At 48.3% G+C, this 25,758-nt stretch overlaps 1 protein-coding gene across 1 annotated transcript; it reads left to right on the top strand.

Moving 5' to 3' along the window:
* Nucleotides 1-990: 990 nt before the first annotated feature.
* On the top strand, nt 991-22,893 carry SCD (stearoyl-CoA desaturase). The gene is made up of 6 exons (XM_005520562.3): nt 991-1,351; nt 5,397-5,682; nt 12,854-12,984; nt 16,251-16,456; nt 17,673-17,905; nt 19,131-22,893. Exons 1-6 carry the CDS (start codon nt 1,325-1,327, stop codon nt 19,328-19,330), a joined length of 1,083 nt encoding a protein of 360 aa, XP_005520619.1. The 5' UTR covers nt 991-1,324; the 3' UTR covers nt 19,331-22,893.
* Nucleotides 22,894-25,758: the final 2,865 nt, after the last annotated feature.

The following is a 25,758-nucleotide window of genomic DNA, read 5'->3' as shown; positions in this document are numbered from 1 at the left end:
TTGGCTTTTCACATCCCTGCTCCACTCCCAAAATGACCTATGTGTTAGCAGGGGACAGGAACTGAACACGGGACACACTATTGAGTAGGGGAAGGACCTACAAGAGGTCCTGGCCGGGGTAATGGCACTAGGGTACCCCAAACCTTGGTGCTAAATGACTTAGGGTGCCTGGCACAGTGACCACAAGGTGGACTTAGGAGAGCTGCCTCCGGGCTCTGCCACCGAAAAGGTTTGATTTGTAAGAGTCCTGGTTTTCACTTTTAACGATGAAGGTCTCTGTGGGATAGAGTTTGAATTTCAGAAAGAGTTTGGATTTTGGATAGAGGCTGGATATCGCTGGCACTACTGGCTAGCGAGGAGGTTGTTATGGAAAACAGCTGATGGCAAACTGAGCTGCTACTTTTTCCTTCCATCCTCTGCTGAAGGCACTGCTTTCTGGGGACAACAGAGAGGATTATTTTTAAAATGCTGCAACCAACAGCTTCCAAACCATTTGCGCATATCGTGATGAACATCTACACAGACATACAGGTTTATCCGGGCGTAAGTTGTGGGGTGCTTTTCTTTGCAGAAATGTATGGTTTCTATACACTCATACACGTGCAGAATGCTCCCCAGACAGATCCCCAGTACAGAGCAGATGTTTCGTGCTGAATCCCTTTCTTTCCCCGCCGCAACCCACATCCAGCTGGGGAAGGGGAGCGGGGCTCCCTGACATCGCTCACGCCTCGGGATCCCCTTATTTCACTCGGGGCAGCGGAGGGGCTCTGGGGGAGCGCAGCACCCCCGGCGGGCGCGCAGGGTGCGCGCAGGGTGCGCGCCGCGGGGAGCGAACAGCAGATTGCGGGCAGCCAATGGCGAGGGCAAGCCGAGGTGGCACCAAATTTCCCGCAACCAATCAGCTCGCGAGGGGGAGGGAGGGGAAAAAAAAAAAAAAGGAAAGAAAAAAAGCGAAAAAGCAGCCAGGCATCATGAGAGAGCCTGGCCCTCGTCATCCTCCTCTTCCTCAGCATCCTGCCTCCCTCCCGCCCCCCTTCCCGCTCCGCCCCGCCTCTCCCCCCGGCTACGCCGAGAGCCGGGCCCCCGCCGCGATTCGCCGCCCTCCGCGCTGACCCCGCGCATCCCAGCCGCGGGCAGGGGGTCACCAGGAGGCCGGGGCGCGCAAAGCCCGGCCCCGCCAGTCGCCGGGCAAGCAGCCCCCCTTAAATACCTCCGCACCCGCCTCCGGGAGCCGCACAGCTCGCCGAGCGAGGAGCCGAGCAGAGGCAGCCTCTCGCCAGCGCGCCCGCGTACCGCCGCCGAGGAGCAGAGACAGGGCCGCCCCATGCCTGCGCACTTGCTGCAGGAGGAGGTAAGCGGGGCCCCGGGGTGCGGGTGCTTTGTCTTTCCCTCGCCCCTTCCTCCTTCATCTCCGCGGCTCCGGCAGCGCTGCGCTGCTGCTGTGTTGGGGAAGAGGGTCTGGGTATCCACGCGTGTCTGTGCGTGCGCACACACACACACAGACACACACACAGACACACACACACACACAGACACACAGACACACACACACACACACACACAGACACACACAGACACACACAGACACACACAGACACACACAGACACACACACAGACACACACACAGACACACACACAGACACACACACACACACAGACACACACAGACACACACACACACACACACACACACACACACACAGACACACACAGACACACACACACACACACAGACACACACACAGACACACAGACACACACACACACGTATTCACACGTGTGTGCCCGTGTCCTCTCCGCACCGCTTCGCAGCCGTGAGCCGGAGGGGCTCAGTGGTAACTTAACACATCGCCCAAGTCTGATGGGGAGCCCATGGATGAAGCGGAGACATCCGCCTTTGAGGTGATCTTCCTGGATCCTGTGCCCTCAGGTAGACTCAGCATAAAATACAGGTTTATTTTGAAAACACCCATCGAAGCATGCTGGGTGCTTGAATACCAAGAGCTGTTCAAGAAGATCTTTTGTGCCAAGAAGTCATAGTTTTTTTGATAATACTCAAACTGGGATTTTAAAAAAAATCCTTAATTAATTTTCTTTTTAATAAGAAAGGGCTTTCACTTGCAGTGTTTTAAAACCAAATATTGCAGCAGGAAGCATCTCTAGGACAGACGCAAGGTGAAAGCCGGCTGCCCAAATGAAATGAATGACTGTGTCTGCTTGAGCCAAGCAAGCATACAATGGGGAGACTGCCCATTTTTGGCATAAGAAGGTCTGAATAACAGCCTGACACCCCAGTAAGATGTGTGGAGCTGTTGGATTTTTTAAAGATTGTCATTTTTATTTTTGACCCTTATGGCAGCCACCCTTTGCCCAAGGGGAGGAGGCAGGGGCTTGCTTCTGGTGTTGGTGCTCTCACCTTCTCATCCTTCTCCCCTCTGCCAATGCCTAGAAGTGGATGTAAATCATAGCCCTGTTCTTTTGCTGTCACCAGCACACAGGGTCTTCCTTGATCATTTTGTGCAGGTGCCATGACCTTCCCGTGATGCTGTGATGTAAAGAACTTCACTTTTCTCCCCTCCCAAAATGGATGTCAAGGGCAGTGTGCTCAAACCATGTTTCATGGTTTTGGCACATATTTTGGGCCATATCCTGGAAGCTGGAAAGAATCCTGTCCCTGGGTCATGCTGGGCATATTCAAATATGCTGGACCCGAGATTCAGTGCCTTGGGGCCCATACACTGTACCCAGTGCAGGAGCCTTTGAACTGCAGTTGGTTGTATAAGCTGGCTGGGTGCCAGCATCACCTATGGCATGTTCAGTGCTGGGGAGGTGGGGGTGTAGATGGGGAAACACATCTGTTCTGCAGATGAGAGCTGCAAAGTCATTCAGAAATGAGGGAAAGCTAATGAAAATGATTTAGCTGGCTTCCTCCCTCTCTCAGTCCTAGACCCCAGATCAATCTCCATCCCATTTTCCTCGGTAGGAGCCACTATGGTCATAAAGGGATAAAAACCCTCTTTCTTTCCTTGTTTCCCCTGTTTCTACCTAAATAGCTGCCCCCTCTTCCTCCCTCTCTCTTCCCCCCCATGCTCTTCTCAGCAAGTCTGTAACGGTGGAGCTGTTTCACAGCTGCTTTGTAGCCCTTTTGTTCAAGGTTAGTTTACATGTGAGAAAAGACCAGTCCGATTATATCAATGTAATTCCAGCAGCATAGGTATGCTGGTAAAATTCCTCATGTGGCTACTACAACTCTGGAAGACATTTTTTTCCTCTCTGCTGTTTTCTTTGCATTCTCCCTCCTCCTCCTCCTCCTCCTCTACCCCTGTGTAACTTTGACAGTGACATAAGATATCATGGAGGAGAAAAATGCAACTCCAGCCCCACTTTCTTACTCTGGAAGCAGCATGTCCATATGGGGTGTGTTACCCGTCTAATTATACCACCAATCACTGCTGGGAATTTTTCCTGCATAGACAAGTCTTGGGTCTTTTTGGTAGATTGTCCTGCAGCCAAGAAAGAAAATTGTACCTTTCTGCCAAAATGCCAGATGAGAGTATCTAACACTTGGGAACGGGCAGGACTTCTCCTTGCCTGATCTCTGGATTAGAAGCCATTTCTCATGGCTCTTTTGGTCTGGGGATTACCTCTAAATTCTCCAGTAGATGAGAGTATCATACCATCAAAACATTCATTAGCAAAGCAGGCAGAGACAGCCTGTAGCCAGGATGCAGAAGAGCCAGTCCCAAGTTCAGCAGCTTGCCTGCACGCAGGGAAGGCAGCCGGATACTTTGTGTCCAGCTTTTTCCTTTCAAACCTTTGATTCCCCAAGGAAAAACTAAAAGCGCTCCTTCTGCAGAGATCATTTTACTTCCCAAACGTGGGGAATCTGTCAGCCTTGCCAGCTCCTCCCCATCGGAAGGTATGTCTGTAACCCTCTAGTTTCAGCCCTTGGGAAAGGGAGGAGTTGGGGTGGCCACGTAAGCTGCCTGGCCTGATTTTAATGCTTCCCTCAGGAAACTAGGCCATGGCAGGATGGTGGTCTTTCATGAATCCTGAACACCTGAGTGGGAATCTGCTGTTAATTCAGGAGAGACTTCTTTTGAGAAAGGAGCTTTCCCAGCTTGACCACGCTCCCTCCGGCAGTCTCAGCTCTCCTGTTCCTGCTGGCTGACCTTTAGTGCCCCTCACGGCCGGGGGCAGCGGTGCTGCGGCAGAGGGATGTGTCCCTTGGGCAGGTTCCCAGGGGATGGGGGTGACGTGTGCAGGACACACCGCTTGCATCCCACGTGCTTGGCACCCCCAGGGCTGAGCCGTGTTGGGCACTTGGGCTCGGGGCTGACAAAGGACTGCGAGCACTAGCAAGCGCACAGCTGTCAGGATGGAGATGGAAATCGGTGATTCAGGGTTCAGTGACCTGTCTCATTCGGGCCAGTGCTGCCTGCTCCTTTTGTCATGCATGCCTGATGGGGCAGGCTGTCACTCAGCCAGGGCAAACAAGCATGTGCTGAGGGAATGTTGTGTCACAGTTACAGAAGGGAGCCAGGAGCCAAGCTGAGCCAACTTTGTTGCTTAGAACTTCCTCTCTGCGTGCTGGTGGCCATAGATCAGAGGATTGTCTTCCCTTGTCTCAGTTTGCCTGTGGGTGGGAAATAAGAGAGGGATAAAAGTCTTAGCAGCAGGCACGGGATAAGTAGCTGCAGTTCTAAGTAGAAGTACCTCACCTGACTGCCTCCATCCACTGATCTTCAAGCATGTTGGTCTTGCCACATCCCATCTTGGAAGGTGAGGCAGGGGAGGTGAGGAGGCACCCCAGAGGAATCCCCTTGTGGATCTTCCTGATGTTCCCCCGTGATCCCTGTTGGAGTGGCACAAATAAGTAGGATATCAGGAGCAGCCCGTTGATTTATTATAAAACTGTGTTTCAGACCATATTTCTCTCTCATTTTTATTCATTCACGAGATTTCCTTTATTGTTGTCTGCTTATGCATAAGCCCAGACCACAAACCCACCTAAAAACACCCACTAATCAAATTGAAGGAAAAATAAAAATTCTTGCAGTCTGCAAATGATCTCACCAAAGCCACTGGTGGAAAAGAGACTGGCTTTCAAGTATTTTTCTTTACTTTTGGCACCCTACCTACCATTCACCTCCTCTCCAGAAAGACCAGGTCCCTGTTGTCTCGGGCCATGACTCTACGTGGCCAAAGCAGGCTCTTCTTTGTGACAAGGGATCAGCTGAAAGAATGGAGCCTTCCAGGGAAACTACAGGCTGTGAATCTTTACACTGCCAGCCTAGATGCATGTGTTTCTATTTCTTGAATTGATAACCATCAACTTCTTGTTTTGTTTTCCCTTTTTTCCTTTCTTGAAAATATCCATTGCTACCTCTTCAAGGAGTTCTCCTCCACCTCCAGCACCACTGCTGTTGGCACAGTCACCTCCCGGGTGACCAGGAATGGAGATGCCATCATGGAGAAGGACTCACTCAGTCATGAAGACTTGGCAGGAGACCGGGGCATGATAGACGATATCTTTGATGAGACCTACCGGGAGAAAGAGGGCCCCAAGCCCCCGCTGCGCTACGTCTGGAGGAATATCATCCTCATGAGCCTGCTGCACCTAGGGGCCCTATTCGCATTGACACTGATACCTTCTGCAAAGATCCAGACACTGGCATGGGGTAAGCGCATTCCTCAATCTGTTTCCTGGCATCCACAACCCCCAAACTGGGTTGTTTGATTTTTGTTTCCTCCAGGCCCACAGACTCGGGGATGAGAGAGAAAGAAGCAGGGGGCTGCTTCTAGAAGCAGCTCTCCAGCCAGATTTGTAGCAAGCTGTGGAAGGGCTTGCTAGTGTCTCTTATAAGGTTATGCATGAGAGGGAAAGATTTGGCAGGGATTTGGCTTGTCTGCTCAAAGAACAAACTTGATTCACAGACATTAGGCTTGGAAATACCCTGAATGTGCAGCTGCTACCGGGGTGAAGCACAAAACTGTTTGATAGAATACTGTGACAGTGCCAGAAAGTAAGGAAGAAAGATGCTAGCAAGAGCACCATAATGGGTATTTGGGGAGGCAAGGTACAGAGCACTATTTGACATGAGACTGCTGCCCAGACATGAGAACCATTCCTGTCTTTAGCAGGGAAGTGTAAATCCCACAGAGCCTCAATGTGTGTATGAGGGAAAAGAGACAAAATTCAGTTGTGCTGAAAATAAAAGTCAAGAATTAAGTCTGAAGCTCAGGTCTTTTATTATTCTTAAAAAAGCACAGATTAGCCACTGGCATCCCGGAACTAAGCCTGACAACTTTCAGAAAATAAATAAGCGTCTCTTCAGGCTGCAAATTCCAGTGGAAATCACAACACAGCAGAAGGTAGCTAGGCAAAGCTCTGCTTTCTCAGAGATCTTGCCTTGGGTAGGAACCAAACTTCTCCTCTGACTGCTTGAAAGACAGCTGGGCCCAGGGCCCACTCTGCAGGAGAGCCTTGCTTTCCAGGAGCCTTTGTGTGGACCCCTGGAGGAGTCCAGAAGCCAAATGGCTCCCAGTAGGGAGGTCGAGAGACTGTATCCAACCACTGCCTCACTGTGAAACAGAACATCCTGAAACAAAAATCAACAGTCTAGATTGAGGCCTGCTGGGGTGGCTTTTGGGTTCAGTAGTGCTCCTGCTTCCTGGTCAGCTCAGCTATGGATGGGCCCTGGGGTGATCCACCTGGTCTATCCCATTCTCTAAGTCTGTCTTCCTGATGGCTGTGTGCAACAAGTATCACAGCTGAACCAGGAAGGAGATCCTGGCTTGCCGGATGGCCAGGCTGACTCTTCCTCCTGAACCACATCAGCCTCTCACAGGCAGAGGTCCAGGGGATGAACTTCACTGGAGGCAACAGCCAGAATCTGGCTACAGCATCTGCAAAAGCAGAGGCACTGATGTGTTCCCTTTTGCAGCCAGCATGACCTTTTAGGGGGATGTTGTGAAAGAAGACTTTGCTGGGCCCTTCCCTTGTGAAAACCTGACAGGCTGTACTTCCCCCTGGCCTGTCAGAGCTGGGCAGAACATGCAGCCTCAGCATGACCTTGGAGGAGCATTTCAGGGCTCTTGATCCTGGTCTGTGTGTCCCATCCCTGGGCTGGAGGCTAAGCAAAGACTGCTGGCTTCTCTCACTCACTGAGCTGACAGCCTGGGTCCTCCAATTCCAGTCAGATAACCTCAGGATGTTGGGGCAAGGAGAAGAAAAAAAAAGTGGGTAGAATTTACTGATTTCATTTCAAGCTGTTGATATACTCCACGATTTCCAAATCCATCCAACCCTTCTCCCTTGAGTTCCCTTGGGATACTTAAGAGGGCTTGAGCATCTTTATCCAGAAAGTTGATGCTGTTTTGCATTCTGCTAAACCCTGCCCTATCCCAAAATGGTCTCTGAGGTAGAGAGACTGTACATCTTTTTTTTTTGCAACTGTACATCTCTTTAGGACATCTGTACCATCCCATGGCACTTCCCAGGAATCTACTTTGCTTTTTATCTCATGTCAATCCTTTCTGCTCTCCTTGCTCAGTCAGCTCTGATGTGAAGTGCCAGTTGCTCTCCTGCCACTGTGAGGCACTGCAAGATTCTTTGGTGGATTCTGGAGTGACATATTCTGGGAATGGGAGAAGGACATGGTGTTTATGGGAACTGCACTGTTCTGGACTGGCTGAAGATTGAAGATGAATCCACCAAAGCTGGAGTAGCTCCACCAAGCTCCTGCACTCCTGTTCCAGGAAAGGATCACCGTTCATGGCACCTTGAAGCCAAGTCAGAGTTCCCCTATAATCCATTCTCCTCCAGCACTAACTGGAACTGGAATACTCTGATCCTCCACAGGTCTACCTTCTCAGCAAAGCTTCTTGCTCCTTGCATTGCCCTTTTCTCAGCTCATGCCTTTATTTGGTATATACAAGACTTCTGTGGCTGTCATGTCAGTGACTTGCTGTTTTTTCCCCATCACCCTCTGGTAGCAAGGAGAGGACTACAGTTCCCATGTTAGACACAAGGATAGTGCAGCAGAGACTTAGGTTGCTGCTGGCAGTACACCATAGGCTCATGGAAGGCCAGCTCTGGTAGCAGTGGTAGTTCTGGAGCTGCTGGAGTTGTTGCTTGTCTCTTTGTTTGTTTTTCAGATAATTTCTTCCTTAGGTTGGGTACATATGATACAAAATTAACATGGTCCCAGATGTTCTCTGTTGTGGTACAGCAGGCAGCTGTGGGGCCTGGTAGCTCATCTACCTTCTATAATTTATCCATTGCTTATACCCACTTCCTCCAGGCCACCATCTCCTTGATGTTTCTGTCCCTTTGAAACTAGTTATACTGGTGACTGTCCTCTTTTGTTTTCATTTCTCTATGTGCTGATTCCTCTTTGTCTCTCAAGATCCCCAGCCCTGCCTTCATCATTGTTTGCTGTTCTGTGTTGCTGTGTGCATTGTATCCCCTGATCTCTTTCTGGTACAGAGCTTCCCAGAATGAGCTCGGGTTGTTGATCAGGTGAGAGCTCACCATCACAAGAGCTCTCAGAGCCTGCCCAGCACTGGCTTTCTAGTCAGCTCCCCTTTTATTTATTGTCTTCTCTACTGCACTTCTCAAAGTCTTGCTTAGTCTTTTCAAGGATCATAGGCAGATTTTACGTCATTTACCAAATGACACAGAAACTTGAGTCTAAAAGGGCAGAATGCAAAGGTGATGGACAGTTTCTTCTCTAATTGCTCAGATCCTCCCTAGAAACATGTTTTGTGGGTAGTCTTTCTAGCCCTTGGATGCAGCAGACTGACAGTAATTGTTAACTCCTGTTGGCCTGGACAGCAGTGTCTGTAAACAGGAATGGTTTTTCTTGACATGGTGCTCTGTCAACACCTCATTCCCTGCAGTGCCAGAAGCTCTAGAAGCATGGGCTGATATAATTTTTTTTTTTTTTGCTGTATTATCTTTGGACCAAGGTAAACCGTGCTGGATAATTTATGCAATTCTGACAGTATGAAAATCTCAGCCCATACTACCCCCAGAGATATGACCAGAAAAGTGTTTATAGTGTTTTTTTTTCACTTTCCCATCAAAACTACAGCTGGCAACACCTTTCCACTTAGTGTTCCCTCCAGGCTTAAGTAGCAGATGGTGTGCTTCTCTGAGTGTGGCAAGGAAGTCAGGTTTGAGTGACAGCACATCCTATTGCTCCTCCTAAACACTGTTCCCTTTTATGCAGCCTGTAAATTTCACTGCCCCTGGTATCTTTCTCCTGACAGTAGCAGGACTCACCTGGCTAACAGGGACTGGGCAGCAAGGAGGGAACAGTCCTGCACTGAGCAAAAGCCCAAGGACACATTCTGTAGCAGGAGTACCTCTTCATGTAAACATCCTTGGTGTTCACTGCAGGTGACAATGCTTTTAGCACATTCCTAGCTTCTCATCATAACTTGCGTCTGAATCTGGGCCCTAAAGAGGTAAAGCCTAATGAGTCATAGCTATGACTGAATGAGGAATGTTTTCTGTTTAATTTTTGGAGCATTGAGTGCTTATTACTGACAGTGGTCATAATTCTTCGTATTCCAGTTGAATGGGTCACTGGAAATATCACCTGTCAGTTGCCAATCTTTTGAATCTCATGCAGTTCAAAGCATGGTATGGTATGGAAGCATCCTCATCTGACCCTCTAAGTCCTTCAGTTTGGGGCAGCATCACAGGGCAGGTGTGAAAATCTGTGCTACTTCATTTCACCTTCTCTATTCTCTTTCCAATTGAATTCTAAGTGGATGATCTTGGAGGAGTTTTTCTTCTTCCCTGTGAGATGCTGACTCCCTGACTATGATCATCACTGTACCTGTTTGTGGGGGTGAACTCTCTGAATCATAAGGGTGCTGGATTCTTCTGTATTCCACAAGGATTTCAATCATTGTGCATATCCTGTCACTGTCACATAAACTCTTAGATATGGCTGATGGATCTAATTGTCTCCAGGTAGGGTTTGGCTTTCTGTGGTGCTGGCACCACAAATGCATAGACTGAGAATCGCTTGCTTTCCCACAGAAAGTGTCTGCCCCTTAGATAAACCACAGCTTCTGAATACGGGCAAGAGGCCAAGCAGCACGGGATTATAATTAGAGAGTTATGGCCATTGTAGTGACCTGGGATGCAGCTCCATGAGAAGTCAACATGAGCTGCTGAGGTTCGTGGGCTTTGGATGGAGGCTGAGTCTGTTCTATGCCAGGGCACCCAAAAGCAGTGGAGGCTCTTCCAATTTTTTTACAAAAGCTTCCAGGAAAAAGCAGATACTGGGTTGTCTGCATTTGGAGTCTGTTGGTGTCCTCATTACATCTCTTTTGTGATTCCCTGTGCTTGCTGATAATGTTTTTGTTGCTGGTGTCATCTTTTCCCAACAGGGATATCCACAGGCTAAATTCTGAGAATTGTCTGTATAAAAGAGATACAGATGAGCTTCCTTTTCTGCAAAGCTTAAACACAACAGTCATCAGCTAGGCTCATCTTCCTGGAGGCCTCTTTTACCAAAATATGCTCAGTCAGCATGTGAGGATTCACCAGATAAGAAAAGCTGAAAACTCAGCGTTATGAATCAGGCCTCTACTCATCTAGCCTGGCATTTACTTTCTTGTGTTACTGAAGAGCATGAAAAATCATACAGTTAACTTGTGTCCCTGGTACACCATCAATTCATAGGGCCTGCCTGCCCTACAGGGTTCTTTCCCTAGCAAGTTGCCCTACACATCTATTGCAAAGTGCCCTTGTTTATCATGGACTCTGTCCTGTATTATCTGTGGAGATAGTACCGATTTAAAATGCATCTTAAAATTTAAAATAAACAGGTCATGAGTTGGTTCATAACTTTCAAGTCAGAATCATGAAACTGAGTAAGATCTTCAATGTTTTCAGCACCAGTATGGCCAAAGGGACACCTGAGCCAAATGCCCTGTTCGATCATCCTTTGCTTCTCCCCTTCCAGGCTTGGACAGCTTTGTGAGCTTTGTCCAGCTCTGTTCAGCTCTGTCTCTTGCAAAGGCTGGATCCTGCTTTATTTGCATGCTTGGCTCTCCCGAAAGACTGCCGAGGTGCTGGGAGACACAAAGCAGAATTGTGCTGGTCCAAAACTTGTGCTGCATTCAGCAGGGAGCCAAGGGAGAAGATGATGGGGAATCATGGTCAGATCAGCAGACAGGGAAGGTCACTCTTGTGCAGCAGGGTGGAAGTGAGAAGGGTTCGTGCAAGTTTAAGGAGCCAGAAGTTGATGTTAAATCACCCAAGACAGGCTTTTAGTGGATAAGAGATTAGGTTGAGAATGTAGAAAAAACAAAAAGGAGGTTACAGAAAGAAGATGAAGCAGGAGGTTACAGGAAATAAAGCATGTTTTACTTGGAATGAGAGAACTGGGCTATGCCTGGCACAGGTCTCAGATTTCTGATTCCAGACAAGTTTCTGTCAGAGTATCTGCTTTTCTGGGTTCAAGATAAACTTGATTAGAGCCATTGGCTGGACTGAATGGCCGAACATCAAGCAAACGACCAGCAATTCCTATCCATACACTTACGTGTAAGAATGAAGAAATCTTTTCATGATCAATACAATTGGCTGAAATGTGCAAATTTATACCAGGAAAGCTTGCCCTGGGGGACTGGTAACAAGGCATTGTTTCCTCAGAGGACTAGAGGTGGAGTTGACATACTCACAGATATGCACCCTTCCCTCTTTGTATCTGAGCTTGCAGAATAAACCAGCTGTTGAATGCTGTCTTTCCACCAAACTTCCTGACCCTTCCTTCCTAGAGGAGGAGTTAATTTGCAGAACCCATTTTCTTCTTACTCTACTTTCCTAATGTAATGTTGCTGTGAAACTCTTGGGGTCTTTTTCCATTTTAGTTTTAGGGTCAGATGCTGGAGCTGAGGTTAATTTCCAGAATTCCCAGGAGGACAAATGGGCACACAGATCAGGGCAAATATGTCTTGGGAGAGGGATGTGGTTTTTTTACTAGATGCCAAAGGGGCAAGGAATTCCTTCTGCTCTATATGAAGAGGGAACACATGAAGCAGCCTCAAAGCTCAACAGGGCCCAGCAACATCAGCCCCTGCCATGGGCGCAAATTGCAATGAATTGTTAGCTCTGGGGTTTCCTTCTGTAAAAGGTGCAAGAGTTGAGCACAGGGAAGGATGAAAAAGACCCTAGGAATGGTGGCTTATGGGCAGATTTTAAGCCAGTGCTAGAGCTGAAGGTGAGCAAGAGCTGAAGGTGAAGCCCAGACTTGAGTGGGAGGATAGGTTAGATCTTTTTTTGGCCAGCTTCTGCTCGGAAAGGGAGCATAAAAAAAGCCTGACCCTGGGCTTGAACTGTCCCCCAAAGAATGCTAAGATTATCTACCATCTCTAGGTGAAAATAATGCAGAAGAGATTTAGTGGGGAGTGGTGAGATAGGAAAGCAAGAGCCTGGATTATTCAGGGTGGAAGGAAAGGGAGAAGCTGTTCCCTGGTGGACTGCAGTGCTTTTACCACTATGCTTTATGGAAGCAGCCACTTTATACAATTTTGACTATTCTGCACCATGACAGATGGCACTATGCTGAAGAACCAATCCTTGTGACAAGTCTTCTAAGGGGGAGCCTCCTTCCTTGTTAGAGATGAAGAGCTGAATTTATTTGTCCCACATTGCCTAGGAGGGCTGTGGTAGCTTGGGCACTCTCACATTGAATTTTATTGCCCCAATCTGTGCTCTCCATGGATTTGTCTCTTGTTTATAAAGCTTTGGGGGAAGGCCCACCTTTGTGTTGCTCTGTCTGAAGCTTTGCTCTAACTGCTCAAACACTTTCTCTTCCTTTGTAGCTCTTCTGTGTTTTGTGGTGAGTGCTCTGGGGATCACAGCTGGATCTCACCGCCTCTGGAGTCATCGGTCCTACAAAGCCACGCTGCCCCTGCGCATCTTCCTGACTATTGCGAACTCCATGGCCTTCCAGGTAAGCACTTTCTCAGTGTGTCACTGGTGCTCAGAAGGAAGTGCTCCCATGAATCCCTGTCTCAGATATGGGACACAATCTGATGAAGAGGTTCCAATCTCCTACCACTTCTTGTTAGGAAAAAAGACGGCCCTTTCTATCTAACACCGCAGTGTTAGAGTCTGTCTCCTTGTCTTTACCTATTGTCCCATCAGAGGTTGACTCTGTGACAAACCCCATGGGGAGAGGACAACTGGCCAAGACCAGGGGTAGGAAAGCTCTCCAAAGCAGGAATGTACCTTTCTCCAAGGTGTGGTCTCCCTGTGCTTGCACCAGATCCTATGAAAGAGGTGTGGAAGTGTTACGTGTTCTCCTGATGTTGCTTCACTCTCCTTTTGCTGTGTGGCTGATAGAGGAGAAGACATCTGTAAAGCCAAGGATGTAGATTTCTACAGGATGTAGAATGTGCTACACCCTAAAGACCAAGAACTTGTTGAGATTTAGGGGATGTTTCTGTCGTTCAGATTAGGACTAATCATGTTACAAATCACACCACTGGCTTCCAGAGAGTTGTCCCAGGTTAGTGATATTTTAAGGAGAGAAGGGTTGGGCCCATTTGGAGTGGCACAAGTGACTGCAGGCACTGTTAAGCACCTTGGGAGTTTGCTTCACCTCTCAAAGAGCACTAACCTCAGGATATTGCCTAACTACTGTGAGAGTACTTCACAGTCCCCAAAGTAAATAAAACTGCAAATCTGTAGAAGTCAGAGTGAAAACCCAGATTGCCATGGCACAGAAAAATAAATCCTCTCAGGCTTGCTGCTGTAAGTCAGCCCGAACAACACTCCATCCTCCAACTGTACTGAAGGGTTGCTTGTCTGTGGGAAGCACTCAGGAAGGTGTCAGAATGCAGCACTTTCTGCTATAAAAAGGTGAACACAGAAGTATCAAGTGCTGTGCTCTTTAAGTAATTCTTCAGAGGATATTACTTTGTTTACATGTAATCAAAAAAGAGTAAATTTTTTTAAGCCTTGAGAAGCTTTCTAAAGCATCATTTAATGTCTTCTTCTCTGACAATACCAAACAGCAGTCTTTCATGAGGAAGGGGAGGGACCAAGCTGCTGATTCCAGCCAGTGGTCCAGTACTCATCAAGGCAACAGGATGGGTTGCTGTGTATTAGCTAGTCCTGTACAAAGACCATCTTTCACAGGGTTATAGGGCAGAGGGGAAAAGAATTTGCTGAGCTATTGCTGTAGGGGATAGGAATAGACAAAGATGAGAGACAGACAGATATTTCAACTTCAATAGGAACTAATCCAAAGTTTCACTGAAAATTCAATACTATTCCCCATGGATTTTTTTAATAGTTACTTTCAGTGAGATCAAGAAAAAATTTATTTTGAATTTATCTCATTCCTATCAGTGGCAGCAGAGGAATCAGTAACTTTTAAGATCACAGAAGTTTATGGACTGTCTTATCTTTGGTCCTCCAGAAAATGCCTGTTGGCTGTTCAGAGTCCAGTGATTTGTAATTTCAGTGAATTTGTGAATTCTGTCTCTTAACTGGCTTTCCCACCTGCAAGACCTGTCAGCTGCAGCACAACAGAAGCTCTCATGGTTATAGCCTGTATCTGGAAACTCCCAAGGAAGAAGACATTCTCCTTGGCTTTGCTTGCTCTTCTTAGAAGATTTTCAGTCAGAGAGCAGTTAGAGGTGATCCCAAAATAAGACCAGTAGAAAAGATAATGAGCTAAAGTTTGGGTCAAGATATAATTTTTCAGGTTTGAGACTCCTGATTTTGTTTGTAGACAGGGTGTGGCAGATGAAGTCATGCCATGATCCAGCTGCGTTACATGGTCTCCTTCCAAATTTGTGCCTTCTGCCTCCAGCAAGACATCTGTGCAAACCCAAGTTGTCTGTCAACTTTCAGACTGGGCTTTCTCATGTTATATGCTCCTGTGTAGGGTCTGGAATGTGAAAGAGACTTTGGGTCACTGATGAAACTTTTCCAGCATAGGTACTGGTTGAGTTTCTCTGCTTACTAGATGGGGAGGGCAGTTGGGCCACCCTCTTCTGGGGGAATACTGAGTGACCAAGCTCTGGCCAAGATCAGCAAGGGTTGCTGATACCTGGAGATATTTGGCTTGAAGGAAGGCAGCAGTTCCCAGTATCTGGAAACAAGCAAGAGTTTAGTCCTGGCCCTTGTCTATCATTGCCTTCTGGAATGGCCTGCAGGTAAATTTTATCTCAGTTAAAGGATGAGTGGTTGAAAGGGACTTGAGGAGTTGCGCCTCTGTTACAGGCTCCCTGTGTGGACAAGTCCTTTAGTCTTTTGAGGCAAGAAATAGGGATGATTATGCCATTTCCCTGCCTTCAGAGTGTTTTCAGGAAAAGTCCTGGGTATGTAAGAGATTAAGGAGCCTCTTGTGTAATACAGGTAATAGAGCCATGGTTAGATCTCTATTTCATGTTTTCTAGGATGGTGTAATACAAGGCTTTAAGCTCATTGAAATCTTGATACAAAGAAATGATCACAGGCTTATGAAAATCTATTCTTAAAACCAGCCAAAGCAATCATTTCATAATACAAATGATAAAAGCGTTGACATTTTCCAAACTGTATTGATTTTCCTGCTTAAATGCAACAGTAATGGGTCTGAAGAGAGGTATTTTTGAGAAATGTCATTGAAATTATGTGTTTGTTCTCTTTCTAAATAGGAACCTTAATTTTAAGACTATTTGATTTCCAAAGGAAAAAAAAAATTAAAAAAAAGCCTCACCCCCCTCTCCCCACAAGTTAAACATGTGATTAGGCAATCCCAGGACAAGCAAGGCAGGATGACCTATGGGAAATGTCAGGTACAGGGAAGGGGCAGGTCATCCCTGGCTGGCACTGTGCAAGGATGGGAATGGGGACAGGGATGGGGATGAGACAGGAGGCGAGCATAGGAGGGTAGGGCACCAGCCAGCCAACGAGAGTGGCTGCTGCAGGGGTGGGGCACAGGCTAATCAATCAGAGCCTGCAGCACCATGGGTGTGGTGCAACTCCCAGAGTTGGCCAATCAAAGAGCAGCACTGAGGCACCTGGAGCTGCTTCCCAAAAAACTGGAGAGGTGCAGCCAAAACCCAACCTCTGTTTTAAATCACAAACCCTAATAACACATAATGCAACTGATATGAGTTCAGGTCAATAGGATTTAAGTATTTAAACATTTCAGGCCATTTTATAATTTGAAGGGAATGTGTCCAGCCCTGACCCTAAGTTTTCACTCCTGTTGACTTGCAGAATGACATCTATGAGTGGGTCCGGGACCACCGTGTCCATCACAAGTTCTCCGAAACAGATGCAGATCCACACAATGCCATGCGGGGCTTCTTCTTCTCCCACATTGGCTGGCTCCTTGTGCGCAAGCACCCGGATGTCATCGAGAAAGGACAGAAGCTGGACCTAAGTGACATAAAGGCTGACAAAGTGGTGATGTTCCAGCGCAAGTGAGTGGTGGGGTCAGCCCTAGTGAGGAGCCATGGGGAATGGAGCGGGGACAAATGGGCTGGGAACTCAAGTGGCTTCGATGGAATGTGAGATGATTGAGGGCATCATGTGAGAAATGTGACTCTTCAGAATGCCCAAGGCTTTGCTGTGAGATGAACTGTGAGAAATTAGCTGCTCCTCTCCTATGGGAAGTGTTTAGAACCCAGTGCTACCTCTAGCCCTCCCATACCCTTCTCTTGCCTGCCTACCTGGCAGCATCTTGCCAGCAGCTGGCTGAGCTTCCCACCACAAAGCCCCCCCACCTGCTCACCTCACAGCCCAGCTGCTACTTTGGCTGCCCCAGAGCCCACATACTGGTGCCTCTGAGACATCCTGGGAGATTGTACACCTTCCAGGCCATGTGTATGCCCCTCTTCCCTAAGTCTTCTGGAAACAGTATGGTGAAAGAAGGTTGAAAATGGAAATGTGAGAGGGGCAGTAAGTGGGAAGGACAGTTGTGATTCACTGGTGCCTCTTGGGTAGGGTATCTCTCAACCATCTAGAGCTATACTAGGATTGATTCCCAGAGCAGGTGAGCCTATCATCAGGGCTGTAGGGATGTGGGACTGAAACCATATAGTAACCAGCCTAAGTCAGGAAGTCCCTAGTTCAGTCTCAGACTTATTTTTCTTGTGGGTCATCAGAGTAGTTCACCTTCCTCTACTGCCATTCTTCTAGTGTGAGAGAGCCCACATGCCCATCTGTATGCTCATCTGTTCCACTTGCTTGCACTTCTTATGGGGGGTATTTGTAGGCAGAGGCAAGTCTGCAAGGAGGAGTTGCAGCACTGGGCCAAAGCCAGAGAAAGGACCATCTGTGGGACTCTGGAAGCACTCTGGAAGGGGCTGCCTTTACAGGGACCAGTGTAGCTGAGAAGCAAATAACAGATGAAGCTAAAAGCAGCACTGGACTCATGGTGATGGGGGCATTGCTCTGTGCATATGTGAGGGGAGCAGGATTTAGTCGGAGTCTCTTGCCTAATGACAGGACTTGGGAATCTCCAGGCATGACTTCTGCACATCCAGAGCAAAAGATACAAGGCTCAGGAGTGAAGCATTTCTGCACTTAATTTTCCCTTTATAGTTGAGCATGAATCCTCCAAATGGAGGGCTGAATCAGTCCTTCCTGTCCTGCCTCTGCCACTGAACACCTTCCTCCTGGTCCCTTCCTTTCCAGATACTACAAGCCCTCAGTGGTGTTGCTGTGCTTCACATTGCCAGCTGTAGTTCCCTGGTACTTCTGGGATGAATCCATCGTCATCAGCTTCTTCATTCCAGCCATCCTGCGCTACACTTTAGGGCTCAATGCCACTTGGCTAGTGAACAGTGCTGCTCACATGTTTGGCAACCGGCCGTATGACCAGAACATCAACCCGCGCGAGAACCCCCTGGTCAGCCTGGGGGCCCTAGGTATGTTCAGCATCTGTGTCTTTGCTGCAGGGGGACTGTAGAACAGGAACTGCCTCTTGGGGCCGCAACTGCTTCTAGGAATTTCTATCAACCCAGGTCTCCCTATTTCCCCTGCACCCTTCCCTTCCAGCCTTTGCATCTGGGGGTGTTTCCCATGCTGGCCAGTGAGTACCTAAGGGCAGTGGGGTTATCAGCTCCCATCAGACTCTTTCCAGGCTGGAAAGAATTCTACTACACTTAGCACCTTCTTATCTCAATGGCAATATTTTATTTACCTTGTTCAGAGGTCTCTCTGCCATGTTCACTAGACTGAAAAACGTGTGCTGCAATCACTGCATATCTGTCTGAGATTTGTCAACTTGAAAATCAGAAGATTCACATTTTGACACATTTTCAGGACAGCTGGTGATTTTTGGGGTACTTGAGGGTAAGACAAGATAGATGCTTCATGTTTTTTACTGAAATTTTGGAGATCTAGGAAAGTACATCCCAGGATCAGCATATGCCCTTATCTGTTTTCCCATGCCTAAATCCTCATCTGTTTTCCACCACCGTACCTCACTGGGGCTCCACTGATTTCCACCACCAAAGCATCTGCTTGTGGAATTTTAGTAAAGAGGGATTTGAACTGCAGAGATTCAGGGGTAGGAGCAGGAATCAAGGCACCTTTGAAGGGGTGAGCACTGAAGCCAATGTTGACAGTGTCCAGAACAGATGGTGGCTGACTGGTGTAGTAGAAGTGTCTGCTTAAGTGTCTGCTTTTTCCCCATCAGGAAGTGTCCTTTGGATTTGGCATTAGGATTGCCAGTGTTGTAGGACTATTGATTAGCCTGATTTGTTGGGGGCTTGCTGCTGGTCTAACTGGTAGCTGCATTAATACTACAAGATTTTTTGTGTTGGCAGGGGAAAAACTATTAGGAATCCCCTGGTGTTTTGGTGCAGCTGGGGAGCCAGGGCCTTTCACTGTTCCTTGCCACATGCTTGTTTTCTTCTAAAGCACCAAAAATCCTCTGTGATTGTCATTGCCTCATTTGGGCCAGCCCTGACATGCTGGGTCATGCCCAAACGAGATGGGGTAGATTGCAGAAGGGTGAAATTGGGCTGAGAGGAGAGAGGAACCTGAACTCAATCCAGAGCCCATTACAGGAATATGGTGCTTTAGGTCAAGATAAAGGGTCTGTCACCTAGAGCTCTGCAACATCCTCTCCCTGGTCATGTTTTTCAGGAGAAGGCTTCCACAACTACCACCACACTTTCCCCTATGACTACTCCACCAGTGAATTTGGCTGGCGCTTCAACTTAACCACAGCCTTCATTGACCTCATGTGCCTCCTGGGGCTGGCCAGCGATCGCAAGAAGGTCTCCAAGGAGGTCATCCTGGCTCGGAAAATGCGGACTGGAGATGGAAGTCACAAGAGTGGCTGAGTTCCTGCTCCCTATCACACACACATCCACATCTCTCCTTCTGCCTTTTTTTCTCCCTTTCTCCCTTCCCAACCCCTCCAAATACGCTGGACAAAAGTTTAATGTTCTGTTAACTAACTACTGAATAACGCTACCAGTTTGCTTAAGATAATGATAATGAGTTTTAACGCCCCCACCTCCCACGCTGCATTTTGCGTGATGTATTTAAGATCTAGGACTCTGCCTTTATAACACAAGGACACCCTTTCCCTCCTCTCCTTTTCCTTTCTGTTTTCCTCTCCTGCCTCTCTAACCTGTCTCCTGTTTTACATTGTCCCAGTCTCTACCTGGAAGAGAAGCTGGTAGGAAGTGGCCTGGGGAAGCCCATTGCAGTTGGCTATGTATTATTTAGTTAAGGGAAGCCTTAACCAGCCAGATGAAGAGTTGAGCCAAACTCTCCCCACTACCTTCCCCCCAAAGTTTCTGCCACATCCCTCCTCTTTTCTCAAGGGCTGCTGACAGACATGACATGGCTAAACTGCTCTTTCTGGGAAAAGCAGCCCCATCCCTCACTCTTGCCATCAGAAAGAAGAGTTGTTTCTTTCCAACATGTCTCTTGGGAAGCGTTCTCCCCTGCTTCTCACCTCTTAGCCACTGTGGCTGGGAAGAGGAGAGTGCCCAGACTCTCTCAGATCCCCAGCCAGGTCCACCAGTGCCTGGGGCATGTGGTAACAGCAGTGGGCACTGGAGGGGGAGTGCTGGTGGCCTTAATTCCTACTCCCTCTAGTGTCACAGCCTCCCTCCCTGCATTGCCCTCTGTGCCACGAGGGACTGAAGGCAGAGCATGACTAAGCTCCACAGCTGTTTTGGAGAGCCACAGTGAGGAGGAGGACAGGTGGAAGGGTGTGCCACAGGCTGCCAAGAGGCAGCACCAGCCCATAGTGAGTTTTGTTCACCTCCACCACTGAGATTTTTGCTGGCAAATGGGACTTTGCCAAAATGGAGAGGAGGAGAAGGATGTAAACCAAAGCTCCACCTCTGAGTTAAGCTGCTTTATGTGCTGGAAAAACAGGGTCCCTTCTGGGTGGCAAGCACATCCAGATCTTTGCTGAGCACAGGGACCAGACAAGGGAGCACCTGCAGGTGTAGGGAGGAGTGAGGGTGTCTGCAGGAGCAGGTATTTTCATCCCTGGGGGGGTCCACTCAACAAGTGCCTGAGAAACACCAGTCTGGAGCCAGGTGGCACAGGGGGCTCGAGGAAGTTGAGACCTCAAGGTGAGACACTGCCACCAGTGTGAGCTACCTCTGTGCTTTCTTGCCCAGGGTTGGCTGTGTTGGCTTGCCATTCCCTGCTACCCAGAGGGAGTGGGAAGGAGATGCAAAAACAGCTCCTTGTTAGTCCCTTAGCTTGCCTCCCAGCCCCCTCGGCGAGCCATCTCGCCACCTCACTCCTTTGCCAGTGAGGCAGGCAGCGAGGGCGGCTGAGCCTGCAGAAAGGTCAGTTACATCACTGAGCCGACGTGGGCATGCAGCTGGAGGGCGCTGGGGAAAAAAGTCCACGTGGGTGTTGTTTCCTGCAAGTTGCAGAGACCAGCTTGAGTTCAGGCGGTCGGTTACATTCTGGACGTCATGGTGTCACACCCTTCACTGAGCTGAACATGCTTTTTCCCCCTTAATTCTCCTAGTTATTATTAACTTTTATTACTATTATTATCATTAGTTGTAGCAATAGTACTGTTTTTGTTGCTTCAAGGCATCAATCGGAGCTGGAGGAAAGCACAAGAGGTAGCTGGAACAAAGTGATATTTGAGTGGGGTTTGCAGCATCTCCCTTATTCAGGCAGGCCAGGGAAGGCAGAGACAGTGCAGATGCCAACTTCCTCACCTCAGCTCTGCCATGTCACAGCCAGAGAAGCTTCGTGGAAGCAAGTGTCTGCAGCTTTGCTTCCTCCTGCTGCAGTGAAAATTGTCAGGAGCTAGGATAGTTCTGTGATGTTCTCCTTAACAAGAACAAGCTTGTTACTCAGAAAATGAGTCTGTCTTCATACCTTCCCCTCCCTGCCACCACCATAACTTTGTTTATGCTCAGCAATGGGACTCTGAGTTTTTGAGCCATAAGGAGTGATGTGTTCTCCAGCCAAGAAGAGCAGGGACAAATGGAGAAGAGAGTCCTTCAGCTTCTGGTTTCAGGAGATAGTTCCTTACTGCTTTGAGGCTCTTGACTGCCTGGGTGCTGGCTGGATCAAAGGGAGTTGTGGCTAGAGTAGTATCCTACCATTTGAAAAGAAAAAGAAAAAGAAAAGGCCCTCCAAAAAAAGAGAAACACTGTTAGCTCTGTAATTGTGGGCTAACTTTGCTCTAGTGTAAACCCCTCTGAACTCATGAAAGTCCCCAGAGAGGATGAATTTGCTCCAGCCAATAATTTGAAAGGGGTGTGGGGAAGGGAGAAGGGGAGAATTATTTCCTTGCTCCTGGTGCCCTTAAGGTGTAGTGTGACATACCCTACAGTAAAGATGCATGCTGTGAAATGCAGCAGTATTTCACATCCTCTCAGCAGAGAAGCAGGTGTTGACATCAAGAGTTCAAATTTCAAGTGCTGATTTGGGTCCAGAATCTGGAATGAGAGTGGAAGTTGAGGGGCAGTAACCAAACAGTCCTGGTGTTTGTCCAGTCACTTTAAAGGTAGATTGGCAAATATTTCTGGGTGCCTTAAATCTTTCTTTAATATACATAGAAGTATTGACAGCTATCTGCCGTTTTTTGGGGTTTTTTTCTGAGTTATGAACATTCAAGGGGTTTCTTAATTATTTAATTGCCTACATTGAACTGTGGGTACAGGTGATTTTGAATGTATTTGAGTTAGAATTTTTGTTAGATTAAGAAACAGATACAACACTTTAAGTAGAACTTTGTTTGAGATATATATATATATATATATATACACCTATAAATATATATATATTTTTGGTGGCATGTTTGTGTCCTGGACGCATCGTCTGTATGTTTAGCTTAAATGAGTCTGTGAAAGGTGGAAGCAGAAAAAGCAGCAGTGGGACCTCATGGCTAAAGCAGCTGGGACCTGTTCCCAGCTTAACAACTCGCTCACTGCATGATCTGGGACAAAGTCACTTAAAAACGCTCTGTGCCTCAGTTTCCCTATCTGTAACGGGGAGGGGGTTACACCCTGCCTCCTAGAGGTGTGTTGGGGCTTGCTGCTGACCAGCCGAGCACAGGAAGAAACAATACGAACCACACACACCGCTGCTGGCAGAAGCATGGACTGGTTTGTTTTCCAAAACTGTTCCCAGCCCTGCTGGTATTGTGAAGAGCAGAAGTCTAAGTGTTGAGTTTTCAGGGAAGGATTGGAAAGTTGAATCTGCACATTGTCTAAGCTCTGTCACTGTTGAAATATGAGTAGGATATGATTTTTCACAGCTTAGGGATTTCTGCATACTAGTATCTCTGTTTTGTGTACTGGGAAAAAAAAAACTTTTTGAAATAATTTCTACTAATATGGAAACATCTGGTTGTGCTGATCTGAAATTTTATTTGTTCATAATAAAAATGATAAATGTTACTTTAAAACTTGTTGGACTGATGACATGGTGGGCAGGGCTTGGTAAAGCACGAGATGCTCCATCAGGATGGGGAATGCTGTGCCTTACTGTTTCCAAACCCTTCTCTCTTCCAGGAGAACCAGGGGAAAAACGCCTCTGGCTCTTTAAGCATCATGAATGAGTGGATTATAATGGCTTTCATACTCCAGCGCAGGCCAGGCAGGCACACCCCGCCAAGGCTGCCCCTGCGCCTGGGGTTACTGCAGGTTAATTCCAGCCGGGGCCCCTTGCCAGGGCCTTGTGGCTGGCGGATACACATGCGGCACAACACGTAATACCGGCAGCCGCCTCCCGTCAGGCGGGTTCATCAGCCTCAGCAAGGGGAATTTTCCTCATCCAAGAGTGTGTCTCTGCTTATCCCCACCCCTTCTGCAGCTGGAGAGAAGTGAAAGGAAAAGGGGGAAATCACCTGACCAAGTATCACTTTAATTGATAGCACCTTCCCTGCCCCCCCACCCAAACATCTTTTGATCATAGTGGCGAGTAAGACCATCTCCGCATGCACCAGCTTGCTCCATGCCCAAGCAGGCAGAGGGAATGGCCTTGTCTGTGGCTGTGGCATCTTTGCCACCTGCAGCACACAGGGACCCCTGATCCAGCCCATGCTTGCTGGCATCACCAGACCATTGCAGCTGGGCATGCTGAATCCCTTGGAAAAACAGGGCCATGCATTGGTTTCCAGCTGCAGCTACTGCTGCTGGAAAGCCCTTTGAGTGAGTAAGCCAGAGTCAGCGTGCTGCAAATTGGAGCAAGGGGATGACAAGAGTGTTGTTCAGACAGAAGGTTGAGGCTCTTCCAGCAGCTGTGTTCTTCCACCTGGAAATATGTGACCAGCCCAACCAATTTGACATGTTGCTCCTTTGAGCTGTAGAAAAAAGCAAATCAAATGCTCCTGCTCATCAGCTGGTCACAGCACTATGTCCCTGGAAGTGACAAGAGAGGTGCTGCTTCTGGTAATCTGGTGCACTTTTGATCCCAGCTATGACAGCACAGCCCCTCCTAAAACAAGTGAAACTGAGAAGGCAAGTCAAGTCTTCAAAACTCCTGATTATTCAGCCAAGCCTAAAAATAAAGTTAATGATCCCTCTGGATTTCATGCAACTCCAATCGCAGCCTCTCCCTCTTCGTTAAAGACTGTTATTAAATCCCCTGCCTAAAATATGTTTTCCTACACTATCAACCCCTTCAGCAGTGCCAGCTCAGCATTTTTAAGTCATTGCCTGGATGTATTTCATGCATGATCATTCCTGGTTTCCTATGTAATCTGCACATTTGGGCTACAATCCCAGTGCACCCCAACTTTGCTCCTCTGAAAATCTTCCACCCATCAGAGAAGGAGAGGGAAAGGAAGAGTTAATGCACAAGCCAGCTCTGCTGGGTAGGAGAGAACAGGCAAACAAGTGCCTGCTTGTTCAGACCCAAGGGAGAGAGAGCAGGGAGGGTGGCAGGCTGTCAGGGGAGAGGTTGCTGCATCTTTTTGCTCGGAACACAACATGCAGAAGATGCCGACATGATCTTTAGGGGAGACCGGGTTCCAGCTGCAACGCACTCCCCAGGGGTGGGATGTGCACACAGCTGTGAGGAACCCAGTGTGTCCAGTCCAGGAGCCTGGGAGCAGGACCAGGGAGGGTGCCCTAGGGAGCTCAGCAATTCCCCCCGGAGATGCCCAGGAGCAGGACTGGGTATCAGCTCTGCTCCAAGCTATGGGCTCCAAATGATGCCTTAAGTTTTAGCTTTCATATTTTCCAGATTCTGTACTGCATTAGTATATAACTCTGAACTTCATATAAAGTGTTAGCAAGTTCTCTTCACAGGTTAGCCAAAACAATCCTTTTCCAGCCTGAGAACCAAGGGCTCCATTGCAGCATCAGGCCCAAAATGTATAAACAACAGCAAATTGAGGAGAGCAATCTGGGAAGATGGGATTTATAACCTGAAGCTGTAATTGGACAATTAACCCCAATATGGAAATGGACTAAAACTTATAAAAGTGTGAAAACATGTGACAGGTCATCCATCTTGGGTAGAGCCTCAGCCGGGCTCTTGTACTGCCCAAGGTGTATCAATTGAAGGCCTTTTTAATAAATTCCTACTTTATTCCTTTAACACTGACTGCCCTCTGCTCTAGGTAGCCTCTCAAGGCATCCCAACCACACCGAGAAAGCACCAGCCACTGCTGACCCTCCATGCGGGCCTCACAAGCCCGCGGGGACTTTCGGAAAGAGGGAACCAAGTCCCGGGAGAGCACGTGGCGGAGATGGCACCAGAGCAGCCCTGCAGAGCAGAGCGGTGGAGGAGCATCATGTGCTGAATGGCCACTCGCCGCAGCCCAGCCCCTGAGGGAGCTCTTGTCCCGGGGGGCCGTGCAGCGCTCCGTCCCACGGCTGCCACGGTCACAGCACGGCTGCGGGGCGGCACAGGCCCCGCGGCAGCCAGCGCCAGCTGCCGGCGCAGAGCCGGATCGTGGGGAACACCCGCAGTGGGCTGGGCTTCCCCGGGGTTACTGCCGGTCAGCGGGGCCCGGAGCCGCGGGTGTGCGACAGCCCAGGGCGCCTGAGCGCGCCGGGCCAATCCCGCCCGGCCCGGCCCAGCGCCCGGCCCTCCTGCGGCTGCTGCTGCTGCTGCTGCTGCTGCTGGAGTCGTGGGAAATGCGAGCACTTCAACTCCTGTTTAAAAATAAGCTCCGAGTTTAGCTTTAAAAAGACAGTAGAGAAAATCCGGAAGGCAAAACAATTGTGATTCAGTATGTGTGTGGATGCATGTAGTCACACTCAAGTAGGAACATACGTATATAGACATAAATAACACAAAAGTATCAGTCATGGAGCGGAAT

The sequence above is a fragment of the Pseudopodoces humilis genome, chromosome 9 (assembly GCF_049639895.1).
Source record: "Pseudopodoces humilis isolate 2021_Gansu_Grassland_sample_001 chromosome 9, ASM4963989v1, whole genome shotgun sequence".
NCBI lineage: Eukaryota > Metazoa > Chordata > Aves > Passeriformes > Paridae > Pseudopodoces > Pseudopodoces humilis.
This window is presented reverse-complemented; position numbering and strand designations above follow the sequence as displayed.

Coding starts and splice junctions, on each gene's coding strand:
- SCD (XM_005520562.3), top strand. CDS start 1,325: ATGCCTGCGCACTTGCTGCAGGAGGAG. Junction 5,683..12,853: donor GATCCAGACACTGGCATGGG/GTAAGCGCATTC, acceptor CTTCCTTTGTAG/CTCTTCTGTGTTTTGTGGTG. Junction 17,906..19,130: donor GGTCAGCCTGGGGGCCCTAG/GTATGTTCAGCA, acceptor CATGTTTTTCAG/GAGAAGGCTTCCACAACTAC.